This window comes from Monodon monoceros, unplaced genomic scaffold, assembly GCF_005190385.1.
Source record: "Monodon monoceros isolate NGI ecotype Baffin Bay Population unplaced genomic scaffold, NGI_Narwhal_1 Super_Scaffold_16, whole genome shotgun sequence".
NCBI lineage: Eukaryota > Metazoa > Chordata > Mammalia > Artiodactyla > Monodontidae > Monodon > Monodon monoceros.
The window spans coordinates 73,007,831-73,021,627 of record NW_021703772.1 but is presented as its reverse complement, the minus strand read 5'-3'; the positions used below and the strand labels follow the sequence as shown (position 1 = coordinate 73,021,627).

The window sequence follows — 13,797 nt, the reverse complement described above, 5'->3', positions numbered from 1 at the left end:
TAAAATAAACCTAAACCACAACCTTGTAAATCTGTCTTTAAACAGACATTTTAATTTCTCCATCATTTGGAAATATGTAAATTAAGTTCAAACACATGGCCACTACTTGAAAAACAAAATCAATAGAACTTTTCTTCCAAGGCCAGATTTCTATTTCAAGCAGAACTAGAAAATGCTTCCATCAATCTGACTCTAAGGGGTATAGACATATGAGTAGTTCAATTTCCCTTTTCATTTATAGCTGATTGGACATTATTCCTCCTTCTATGAATATTAATGTCAACAGACACTGTTTGCAATGATAAGAAGGTGGCCACGTATGGCTTTCAGCTAATGAAACATTTTACATGAACTTGAAGTCCCCCTAGAGGATGGGATAATAAGCCATTGAAAGCAACCCCTCCTTCAAGGAGCTCTTACACTAACAGAGGTAAAAAAAATGTACCCAGATAACTACAGTCCGTGGCAACATGTGACAGATGCTCCAAGAGTAGTAGAATACGGAGAGACATCTCCTGGTGCCAATGAGACTAGGATGGTCTCAGGTAAGGAGGACAACTTGAGCTAACTTTAAAGTTCAACTTACTCTTCTATAAAGCTGGGGATGGGGCTGGGGGAGGAAGAGAGATCAAGAAAGAAAGGCACATGCAAAATCAGAGACGAAATAGGTTAAGTTGGGATTGGGGTAATCTGGGTAGAGTACTTGGTACCATTGGGGAACACTGAAAAAGGACACTTCTAAGACTGGGACTTGAATTTTAAAGGCTTGAAGGCTATGCCAAGGAGTCTGGGGAGCTACTGAGGTTGTGTTTCTGTTTTCAGCATGGAACTAATATAATCATTGCTGTTGCATAAGAAGATGCATCTGATTACAAGTTCAAGATAAATTAAGGTGGCAGAGAAAGAAGAGACGGAGGCAGGGAGAGTGCTTAAGAATCGACTACAATTGTCTAGACATGAAATAATAAATGCCTAAAATTGGCTGGTAGCAAGGAAGAGAGAACTGTCCAAAATACTATGAAGGGAAGAATCAATAGAACTTGGCAACTGATCAATACAGGGACTAGGGGCAACGATGCATATAAGTCAGGAATAACACTGAGATTTGTGTCTGAAAAGCAACGTATTTGAGCCTTAGACCTAGGTTTCTCCTCTTTTGCTCCAAAAGAGTCTCCCTGGTCACTCTCATCCACTTTGAAGGATTCATGCTCCACCTGTGTGCTGTTGACGTCCTCATTATCTCCAGGATTCACCTTTCCCCCCCCAGCTCCAGAACTGTGAGTTTTAAAATGTTTTCATAATTCTTTTTTTTTCAATACGTATCAAGTGAAATGAAGATCTCCCTCACATACTGACCTCCATTTCCCCAATTCTCCTACCCAGATGAAGCCCATCAGTTTCCTGTAAGTGTGTATTAGACATCTTCAACCTAAACCTGATATGAACAAAATAAATGCTCTCTCCCTAAGTCCGCTTTTCCTTCTGAATTCTTATATGATTAATGGCAGCACCACCTAATGATTATAATTTACTGAATTACTACTAGGTGCCAGACAATATTCTAGGCAATTGACATTTATTATACTAATCCTCACAAGAACCTTACAAATTGTTTTACAGATGAAGTAAACAAGACATAAAGATGTTAATAGCTTACACAAGTTCACACAGCCAGTAAATAGTGGATGTGGATTTCAATCCAAAATGCAGGCTCTTCTCAATATCACTCACTGCCTAGTTTAGAATCACCCTCACTCATTATCCCCCTCCTCTTCTCAGCCAGAGCCATCCATGCCCCTGCCAGGCCACCCTCCCCTCACTCCATGCCATTTCTATGAGGGCTCCACCATCTTCAAAGGACCTGACTCCACCTCCACCAATTTTCCATTCAGGACACATTGCTATAACATAAAGCTGAGTATTTAATTCACCTGCTTCAAAGTCTGACCTCTGCTCACAGGATAAAGGTCAAAAGTCTTAGCAAGTAAGATCTACTATACTTTTCACAGTCTGACCGGAATTTATGTCTCCAGTCTCATCCCCCAGCACCCACCCTTACCATGTACCTTACACTGAACACATACCGGTAAGGGTCACCCTCTTCTGCTTGGTGAAGCACTTATTTCCTCAGCCCAGGTACCTGAAAGCTTTCCAGCTTCTGACTTCAATTCTTTGTAAGCCCAACTGCCCTCCCTGCTTTGGCTTTTGGAGATACCCGTGCATTTTCTAATTAATCCCTCTCCCTACACCCACCCCTCCCCCCAATCCAGTTTTGCTGTTGTTTGTTTTTAACTTAAATTATCTGGAATGAATTCTGTCACTGCTGCCAAAATTCCTCAACTAAGATGGAGCTTAGTTTCCCCTTTTCCATTTCTCTGACTTCCCATTCAGGGCTGCCAGTTCATTCCCTTCCTCTTGACGCTGCAGCCCTTAGCCGGAGGCAATCTCACCCTAGTTGAGTTATTCCCATGCATGCGACTTTCCTTCCCAGCGCAACTCCCCTGCTCACTTCCTCCACACAGGACAAGTTTATCTTGCTCAGGATGCAGCCCTGGCACCAGGCTCAGTGCCAGATACAGTATATGTTCCATAAATATTTGCCCAATTAATATGTGAATTGTTCATCTTTTTATTCCCTAGCAAAGTATGCAGCGCATAAATGAGGCACACTCGATTTATTTGTCAGTGAGTGAATGGATGAAGTTTCCTGCTTTTTAAATAATTAAATAAGCATTTAGCTTTTCTTAGATTTGTAAAGTTAACAACTACTTTCTCCCTTAACTTCAGTGATATCCATTCATTCATATGTCCTGGCTCCTTCTCTTCCATCCATCCATCTAAAAAAACCTTTAAAAATCTTTTCTCAGCTATAGAAACAGATTAAAATGATTCAGAAGTTCCTAGAAACAGTTAAATAACCTCTTAATACCTTTTCCCACAGCAAATGTTTCATCGTTAGCTCTGATACATTATTTTCTGTTCATTTTAATTTCAGAAAGCTTCCCTCTGCTTTGTCTTATCAGTATCATTAGCTGTTTCTTTAATAGGATTTATGTTATGCATTAAAAAATTCTGAATATGATAAATATTTAAACAAAATACAGTATTAACAAAACTTTAAAATTTTATAAAATTATTTTTTAGACTAAAATAATTTTCAATGACATAACATTTCTACATAAAGTGTTTTGTTCTATGGTCACCTATCAACTATTTTATATTAAGAATTGTTCAGTAATTATGTGCTCTCACTTAGAAATAAAAATTATGCTAATATGGATGGTATTTAAATGTAAATATTGAAAATAATTTGTAACCCAAAACACACACTTCTACAATTCTTATCATCATGGCTTTTGCATCAATCGTGCTAATTTCCATAATTACCTGCTGTTCATTGTATGTATTCAATGTGAAGAGTGGCTTTTGAAGAATAAATTCTTCTTCGATTCCAATACCCATCCTCGCTTTTGATGCCATTGTGTCTGACATCATTCTAACAGGATCAAATTGAGCGACAATAGCAACCTAAAAGAAGAAAAAGCATGGCTACTTGGAACAAGATACAAGCAAAATGCTTCTGGGCAACATTATTAATGATAATGTCCATTAAAGTTAAGAAATTTTATTAAAGATTACATAATTACAGTTATGATTAAATTTAGATAAAAATTTCTTTTTCATCCAAAGTCAAGGGAAATTTTATATAGAAAACCCACATATTCAACCACCTTGAAAGCAACCAAAAGTAGAAAACATTAATTTTTAACCACTAGCAATCTACGGCCATGGTAACAACCCCATGAAGCTTTCTAGAAAGTTTAATCTGATTAAGCTGAATCTAGAGCATGTCATTTATGGGTAAAGTCATGTGTGTTGGCATTATTCAGCAAGACGGGTGAGTTTTCATTGTACCAGGCAACTAGATTTCCAGGGACTGTTAAAAACCATTGTTTCCCCTTCCAGTGAAAAACTGCAGAGTCGTTTCAACCCAAATGCCCTTGTCCTTTATGATAATTGAAATTGTTCAAACCTGTATCCTAATGAAAAGAAGCCACTAATTTTGTAAATTATATGCACCATTAATAACACCTGCCTGTTAATTCCTAAAGTCAAGAATTAGCATTAAGAAAATGGCATTTTTAATGCCATTTAGAAATTGTAACGACATAACTGGGGGTTGAACATACTTTAATTATTATAGGTTTCCTAGCCAAAATGTCTTTTACTGTAGTTCTAAACACTGATTACAGATAACGGGCACAGATATTTCCTCTTTCAAAGGGCTCACAGATGGAAAGAATCCTAATCATATGGACTCTGTAGTTATCAAAATTGTATTTTGAACAAGAATGTGTTTAGTAAGAGTGACATTAAGTTTTGTCTCCCAAAGACCATGGTATATCACTATTTGCTAATGATTGAATAATTTAAATTTTGTTGAATCTAAGATGACCAGGACTTAAATTCAAAGTATAGGAATATATTTCTATAATCTATTTTATAAAAGATGATATAATAGTTGTATGCATTTACACTTCCTCTTTACTAAATATTTCATTTAACTAGACTTCCTTGGTTTGAATCCAGTTTGACATTTACTAGCTATGTGACTTTGGGGAACCTCTGGGCCTCCTCAGTTTTCTATGAAGTAGGAATAATAATACTTCCTACATCATAGGGTTGTGGTAGAGATTAAATGAGGTAAAACCTAAAAGCTAAAAGCATTTAGAAGAGTAATGTGAATGCACATTACTACAAACTTGTGAAGTAGGTACTATTATTATGATTCCCATTTTTCAGAGGAAGAAATGAAGCTTAGGGAGGTTAAAAGACCTAAGTTTTCTCTGTCAGTAAGTAGTGAACCAGGTTGTACCAGTTTTGAAGGACACCAGAGGCCAAGTTCTTACCCAAGATTCTATACTGCCTTCACTGACAGAGAAAAGAAACCAGACAGTCATTTCCTATCAGCTGGGAAATGGTGTCAATGAAGACTTTAGAGCTTGTGAGTTGAGCTAATCACTTTCAGGTTAAAAACTATGAAAAATTACCAAGTAAAACTATTTTATTACATTTCCCAAGGTCTTAAATTCTTGCTCTTGCCGACTACTACCTTCGGAACTTTTGCCTACTTTTACGAGCCAAAGCAATGGGAGACTTTTATTTCTCCACAAAAACAGTATTTTTATAAAGTGGTTTTTAACCTGTTTGTTGACTGTCGGATGTTTCCAAACAGAGGTTCCTACCCTAGGGAGGAATATTTTGCTCAATCTCCACCACATTTTTTCGAGGAGAGTAAAATCCTTCGGCTAGATGCAGAGTTTCACTGCTGTACATGGATACTATTCAGCTTATAAACTAGAGGTAATATGGATGCATTTAAATCTTGGGAGAGCTATTTTAAAGGTGCTGATAAAATTCTTTTAATACACTAAGAAACTGGAAATGGTTCAACATAAATCTAATTGCTCCCAGCAATGAAGACCAGTGTCCCAATTTGGGAAAGTTACATTTTATATAGCAGATATCATGAACTAAGCCCTAGTAATAATGTTATTAAGAGCACTTAGAAACATTTTTTTAAACCACCCATGAAATTTTCCAAATTAAAAACACCTGTTTCCTCAGGGCTTCTATTCGCTTCTCTCTCTCTGCTTCTTCAAGTGCTTCTTGAAGGGTCACTTCTTTTTTCTCCATCAAACGCTTTTCCAATAATTCTCGTCTATATTTAACCCTTTAAAAATAATGCACAGGAAAGTTAGGAAAACATCATGATAATGGAGATTACGTGGATGGGTGCATAGGGACAGAAGGCAACTCATAAGTGACATCACTGTCATACTGTTTTTACTTGCTTTTGGTTGATTTCTCATATCAAAACAATAAAGGATGCTTGTATAAAATACAATTTATGATAATTCTAATAACAATCATAGAACTGCAGGTCATGGGGCAGGAAAACATGGGGTAAAATCAAATCTATCTCTTTCTTCATTAAAATCTTTGTATGAAATGTCATCTGCCACAGCTGCAGCTAATCCAACCCGACAGATAAAAGCCTCACTCTTATTTCAGCCGTCTTCTGATAAGTTCTAACACAATTTGAGATGTTAAAAAGGCTATATTACTGATTAAATATACATAATTTTAGAAACACTGGTAAATAAAATACTAGAATAATATGCCCAAAGTATCTCAATTACTAGATTTAAACCAAACTCTATACTGTTATTCATAACTATGTGTGTGTGTGTGTGTGTGTGTGTGTGTGTGTGTTAAGAAACTTTGAAAACTGCACTTTGACTGTAGATGGCAGCAAAAACATGACTTTCCCTTAGCATTCTGTTTCCATCCCCCTTAACAGCAGATATTAAAACGGCATATTTAAATATCTGTTTTAATACTCCCAGGTTCATTTGGGTCTCCTCGGCTGCCTTTTCAGGCAGCCTCCCTAACCATCTTCTTTGTAGAGATAAGATTTGTCTTTTCAAAAACAGTAGGCACCTGGGTTCTCGAGGGAGTAGGTGGCCGTTGCCTCTGTCTTCTATCATTAACGGTTTAGATTTAACTTCCTCTATGGCATCAGTCACAAATGTGCTTTACCCTAGCGCGCACACCTGCATTTTCCATGGATATCCCTTCGCTAGACCCTTTTTTATTCTGAATCCCGACATTTACTGAGGTGTTCACTAGGCACCAAGTCTTGTGCTAAGGGCTTTACCTCTTTTAGCTCAATTAGACATCACATGTTGGGGTACCGCTATTGATCCCACGTTAGGGTATCACTATTGATCCCATTTTAAAGATAAAGAAATGGAGGCATAGACAAGTGACGTAAATTGTCCAAGCTCTCACACCCAGTAAATGGCAGAGCCTGAGGTCAAACCCAGGCAGACTGGCCCCAGGGCCCATGCCTACTCCTCACCCTCTCACCTCCACGCAACTAACCACTATGCTCTTCTCTCTTCTCTTCCTGACAACCCCACTCACCTCACTGACTTATGTGTGCCAAACCCTGTGCTAGATATTGAAAGCACACTGAGAAAATGACTGTTCTTAAACAGTTTGTAGTTTAACAGAGACACAGACAAGCCCAAGAACTAAACAAGGTATACAGTGTCTTCAGAGAGGTATAAATAAGGTCCACTGAGAATTCAGAGTAAGGTGCGATGACTACTTGCTGGGCTGTGAGAGAGACTGGTGAACTTCAGCAAGAGCTCTTTAGAGGAGGCAGCATCTGAGCTGGGTCTGGAGGACTAGAATTTGCAGAGGCCAGGAGACACAGTGGCCAAAGTGGGACAGAGCAGGAGCCGGAATGGGGGTGAGTCCAGGGAGGCACTCGCATTCAGGCTCCTGCATGTGCAGCGCTGGCATCCAAGAGTGGGCGACTTCTTCAGTTTTGCATCCCCGGGGGCCTCACTTGCCCACCTCGTCACAGCCCTGAGCAGGAAAGGGTTCATGGTGGCTAGAACAGAGAAAGTGGATGAGCAGTGACAGAGAGGCCAAGAAAAGCACTGGAGGGCTGAACCTGGTAGTTACATGGTTCCCTCAATGATTTGCTCCTGGGGAGGAAACCCTCTTTAAAATCAGGTTGCTCCTGAGGCTGGCACTGAAGAAGGTGCTCTGGGAAAGGACAGAAGGGAAGCAGGCAGCAGATGCTTTTCGAGGACAAAACCCAGAATGGGGTTTGGAAGGAAGATCCTAGCCTCACTTGATGGCTGTGGCTGTTCTCCGCCATCATCTCCCATTTCAGGAGTCAGTACAGTCAGCTACATGGATTAAAGAATCTGAAGACCAGATTGCTCCCCTTCTTTGCCGCCTCCCTGTCATGGAGAGCTCTATTTCTCTTTCCCTCCAGGTTCACTAAGGCATGACACAACCTCCCTAATGAGGCTCTACTCAGTTTAAGCACTGAGTACAAGCTAAGTGAACTACTGTGAAGGTTCAATTAAAAGACACCCTGGGATTTGACAATTACCATATGTTAATTCTCAGAACTTTTGAAAAGTTTCTCTTCCTCTGGATGTATAGGTTGCTTTGTCTGCAGCAAAGTTTTGGCTGCTTTGTGGGAAAGTAATAGTTGTTTTATTTGGAGGAGCTTGACTAGTGAGGAAGAGGTTGCAGAGTGAGGCATTTGAGGCTGTGTGATAAAGAAAGTTGGCTCATGCTTTACTTTGAGGCTCACTCATTGCTTCAACAAAAATTTGAGCACCTCTCTGCATCCATCACTGTGCTAAGCACTGGAGATACGATTTCGACACAGGAGACACACTCCTGTCCTCACAGAAGTGACCATATAATGCCGATACAAAGACCCAGGCAATTATGACACAGGGGGACTCTTGCTCTGATGGGACAATGGGGCAGAGGTCATGGGAGAGGTACCTTTGCCAGACTTGGGGCATTCAGGGGAGCATCCAACAGGAAGTGGTCTGAATTTCAGATCTAAAAAGGGAGAAGGAATTCTCCAGATGGGGAGAGAATAGAAAGAATGTTCTAGGTAGAAAAAAAGAAATGGCAATATGAAGGCCCAAAAGGTGGAAGAACACGGTACTTTTGAAGAACTGAAAAATATTTGGAATGACCAAAAATGAAAAATGTAAGGTGAGGAGTGCCAAGAGCTGAGGCTGGGGAGGCAAGAGAGGCCAGACGGCGGGGGCTTTGCAAGCATGAGGGCTTTGATCAGGGCAATGGGATCAGAAAGCTCTCTCCTATAATATGGAAGATGGATTGCAAGGAAGCAAGACCAGAGAGAATTATCCAGATGCAAGTTGATGGTTTCCTGAATTAGGGCAGAGGGAGGGGTGCTGGTAGGAGTTAGGGAGAAGACATGTATTTAAAATTTATGTAGAAAATAGAATAAGTAGGAATCGTTAGTGTTTTTTATGGGAAGAGGGGAGAGGAAGTTAAGGTTTCTGTCTTGCATGATGAACAATGGCATCCCTCACTAAAACTGGGGACTTAGAGAAACCAGGAAGAGAAGGAATCAGGTTCAGTTTAGACATAGATCTGCTGTCATAAGATCTGGGCTGGAGAAGTGGATGGGGATCTTTATCAATGGCATGGGATTGAGTCCGAGGGACAGATGGCACCAGCCAGGAAGAGACTGTAGAGTAAGAAGAGAGGCAGGCCTTGCATTGGTTCCCAAGGAAACAACTTTTTTTCCTTCTTTTCTATATATATTTTCAGTATTTATAAATTTTATATCATTCATTCATTCGTTGGCTGGGTGCCTACTCTGTGCCAAGCACCGTTCTAGGGTGGGTGATCCATGCTGATTAAAACAAAACAACCCGGCTCTCATAGAGTTTCAATTCTAGACATATATATTTATTCATCTATTTAGAAGTTTAATTTCTTTTCAAAAGGTGGGGGATATTATCAGTTTAATTTCCCCACTCTGCTACAACCCAAGGAAGCAACCTTTAAGAAAGGGGCAGAAGAGGAGGAAACTAAGAGAATGAGGAGAAATGGTGGCAAAGAAGCAAAGGAAGATGGGAACAGCAATGTCACATGCTACAAATCAGTTATAATATCAGATAATCATTGGATTAAATAACAGGAAGGCATTGGCGACCTCGGCATTAGAGAGGTGGCTGAAGAATTAGCGGGAGATAAGGAAGTAAGAGGGAGCAGAGACAACCCCTTCAGTAAGACTGATGCCAACGGGGAGGAGAGAGGCAGGGCAGTGCTGGAGGAAGCTGATCACAGTTGCATTGGCTCCAAAGTGATGATCAAGATGACTCTGACTACCATGAAGATTGGCCAAGGGAAGATTTCAGGAAACAGACACACTCAAATTCTTCATTCTTAGAGATGTTATCGTTTAAACTCAAATAATAATTCACTGTAAAGGGGGAAGCTCTTGGTACATCTTTCTTTTCCCAGTCTGGATAGAAAAATGTCTTTTCCTAAAGAGAAGTGATGCAGAAAAACTCCTGGGAGAAAGCCAAATACTCACATATTCATGGGGAAAGAAAATAGCAACACAGTAAAGTCAATCATTTGGAAAATTTTCCACATAAATACCTTCAGCCATTTGAGGTAGCAGCTTTTCTCCAAATTAAACTGTTGCTATGAAAGTCAATGTCAGGAAGTGGCAAAACTCAATAGTCTTTAAGCTCTGCACTGAATTCCCAAACAGGAATCCTAGGTTCTTCTCTCAGTCTGTTTTATGCTCCTTGAGTTGACGAAGGTTGAGAGTGCGGCAGAGGAGGCCTTTTCCACTCCTCTTGGGGGAGGAAAAGCATCATACTGTTCAAAAGCAACAGCTGCTGCAGAATCAGGCACAGCATTAACAATAATCTGAGAAGGATTTTGTTTAAGCCTCTGGACCTGAGTGTAGTTGAAGGGACAAGAAGCTTTCATGTAGAAATGGAGAATTTTTGGATAATTTTGGATAATTTTTATGTGTGTATTGCACTCTAAGAGATGAGTATACAAATGCAAATGGTTTGGAAACACCATGAACTTCAGTAACAGCCTCCCTTTGCTTTAGTGAAACTTCAGTAAGAACTGGGCAAAATATTAAGTACAAAATCTTGACCTCCCTCCTATCTGGAGACACAGGTAACTTCAGTCTAAAAGGAAGCTACAGCAAACAAGAGGGGAAAAAAGACTTCAGAATAATTGCTGGTAGTGGGAGGTTCTACAGTTTTTGTGTTTTTTTTTTAAAACTTAAGCAGTAAATAAAACAGCATTAACAACACATCTTAATTAGATTACTCTAACCAGTATGGAACTCCCATCAAAAATGTTTCAGGGAAGTAATTTGCCCTACTGAATTAGAGGCAGTTTCTAAACAAATCTGCTACTTCATTTTTAGGTGATGTGGCTTACTCAACATTGAACAAGAAATCTTTAACAGGCACACACTGGAGGTGCTATTGCCACAGGGGTTTGAGCAGCAGCAGCAGCAGCATGGTGAACCTGTTTCTGCCTGCTGGGAAATCCAGTTTTGGCTTAAACCCCACTCAGAAAGTTTTGCCCACCAAGCAAAGAAAACCCCTCCGTGAGCTCTAGGGAACTCCAACAGGGAAGAGTGCGCAGATCAAAACATAGGCAGGCCAGGTGGCAGCACCTGTCCAAAGGTGGAGGTCTGGGGGAGAGGAGGTGGAGAAGCCAGCCCAGAGAAAAGAAGGGAGATAACATAACCAGTGCCGGTATCGCGCCTCTAACCATCCGGGTGATGAGACTCGACTCAGTGGGTGTTCTGGCTAAGGGCCTAAGCAGAGACCAGTTCCTGCAAATGTAATGTGAATCCTGATACAAAGCAGTGACATCCTGGTACAGATCAGCATGGGACAAGAACAAAGAGGATTCACAGAGAACCCGCAAAACCACAAGGAGATGAACTCACGCCAGCCCCAGAAAAAGATACTATTCTTCTGGCTCAGAGCGCTTACTGGTTCCTTTGTGCCGTGTAAAGGCAAGTTCCTATTGGAACTCCAGTCTTTAATTGATTAATTCAATTAGTCAACAGAGTTACTTGAGCACTTACTATGTGCCAAGCACTGCCCCAGGTGCTCAGGATAACAATAGTGAAAAATAAAAACCAGACAAGATCCCCCCTCTTAAATCTTACGTTATTTGTGGGTTATTCTATATAAGCATGCTTAAATTAACATCCTAGTAAAATACATTAAATTGTTTTAATAAATTATTTTTGAATTTATCACAAAGTCCTGAATTAAAGAGCTCCTTCTTACATTGCTCTAAAGCGACAGTTCTCAACTGTGACTATCATTGGAATTATCTGAACTTAGAAAAAGCTCTGATGCCAGGGCCCCACACCACTCTAATTACATCACAGTCTGGTTCGGGGGCTCCAGCATTGGTATTTTGTTAAAAGTTACCCAGGTGATTCTAATGAGCAGTCTGGTCTGAGTGCAGCACCACCTGGCCCCTTGGGTCCCTAATTTGCGCTAATGTCAGGATCACCTGGAGGCCTTGTTGAAGTGCAGATTGCTTGATTGCCTCCAGAGTTTCTGATCCAGGAGCAGTGAGGCGGGGTCTGAAAATCTGCATTTCTAAGAAGTTTCCAGGTGATGCTGGTTCTGCTGGTCTGGGGACCACACTTTGAGAACTACAGCTAAGACAAATATTTTGATTAGAGGGACTCTACCTGCCTACTGTTAACAAGACAAAACTAGATACAAATTACTACCCAGATAGGGTTTCTTATTTATGGTTGCATGTGCTAAACAGTTATATGCCTCCGGGTTGACCCACACTAGAAGTTCCTGCTTTCATGCTACTGACGTTCAAAAGCAGAATCTTTAATTTGTGTCATATTTTAGATTCCACATATAAGTGATGTCATATTCCACTGTATATATATATATATATATATATATATACCACATGTTCTTTATCTATGAAACAGAAAGAGACTCACAGATATAGAGAACAGGCTTGTGGTTTCCAAGCAGGGGTGAGGATGGGGGAGTGTTGGATTGGGAGTTTGGGATTAGCAGATGCAAACCATTATATAGAGAATGAATAAACAACAAGGTCCTACTGTATAGCACAGGGAACTATATTCAATATCCTGTGATAAACCGTAAGGGAAAAGAATATGAAAAAGAATGTTTATGTATATGTATGACTGAATCACTTTGGTGTACACCAGAAACTAACACAACATTGTAAATTAAGGGTCCCTCAATTTTAAAAAAGAGCAGAATCTTTCAACCCCATCCCACCCCCATGACCCTAACACACATGGGTGACAGGTTCCCTCAGTGGCAGTGGTCGGCCCCGGCTTGGGTCAGTGTCAGTGATGGGTAGTTGCAACAACGGCTGTTACTGAACCTCTTTCTTTCCCTCCAGGGGACAAAACACTGGTGTATCCTGATGACGGTTGAAAACCTCAGACTCCTGGTGATATTTAAAGGGTCTATTCAGTAAAATCAAAAAAGGAAGAAACAACTTGAAAGCATTTCCGCTATGAGCCACTTCCCTTGGGAATAGTTCTTGCAACTCCAGGGGGGTAAACATTTTTCATGCTGGAAGTGAAAACCCATAAATAAGAGTCATGTACATTTTCCTGTTGGTTGTAATCAGTTCCAACCTAGCCATCTGAGTTCACCTGAGTTAGAAATGCAGAGATATAAACAGCTGTGAAACAAGGACTTAAACCTGGGAATCCAGAATATAGGACAAGATGTGAGGAAAGGGTTACTGAAAGAATGTTGCAAATATCGTATTAGCCCTTGCCTCAAGTTAGTGCAGAAAGACATTTCTGCCACATTTATCCTCCTCTTTTCGAACTACTCCTACCCCTTTCCATCTAGTTTTCAGTAATCCTTTTATACCCTCACATAGCCTCAAAAATTTCCTAGAATACTCCTTTCCAATAGCATTTCAAGTAGGGTACAAGAAATAAAAGATGCATTGTCTATCGGGAATTAAAAGCAATAATAAAAGCCTGTCTTCTTTTTTCTTTTTAATCACCATGCGTCAGCAACTCTAAACAAAGTTAGTGATAAAAACTCCCTCCACTGGAGCATGCAGCCCCATCTCACTGACTCTTGGCTGCTCCTTTCAAATGTTTCCCTTAACTGAAAACCAGTGCTTCCCAGGTGATCCTACTTCCATTGTTACCCTTTTACAATGGTGAGGGAAGAAGGCTAGCATTTTCCTGGCTCTCCAACAATTCCAGAAAAGTTTTATCCATTGACTTGGGTTAGACCATCCTCTTTCTAATAGGGTTCTTGGGATCAACTACTGGCTTCCCAGGTCACTGCCCGACATTTCCTGAGGGTTATTCAAAACTCCACTCTTACAGTTCCTTGA

At 40.3% G+C, this 13,797-nt stretch overlaps 1 protein-coding gene across 10 annotated transcripts in view; it reads right to left on the bottom strand.

Annotated features, from left to right (window-relative positions):
• Positions 1-13,797, bottom strand: part of CCDC148 (coiled-coil domain containing 148) — a 408,125-nt gene that overhangs the window by 139,276 nt on the left and 255,052 nt on the right. For all 10 annotated transcript variants that reach the window (XR_003793865.1, XR_003793866.1, XR_003793868.1 and 7 more), the window contains 2 exons: positions 5,617-5,734; positions 3,388-3,528 (listed from right to left, as the gene is read on the bottom strand). Coding sequence is in view for 6 of the 10 variants with exons in the window: in XM_029224755.1 (XP_029080588.1) it covers positions 3,388-3,528; positions 5,617-5,734 (259 nt within the window). In the remaining 4 variants the exon portion in view is untranslated. The remainder of the gene's footprint in view (positions 1-3,387; positions 3,529-5,616; positions 5,735-13,797) is intronic.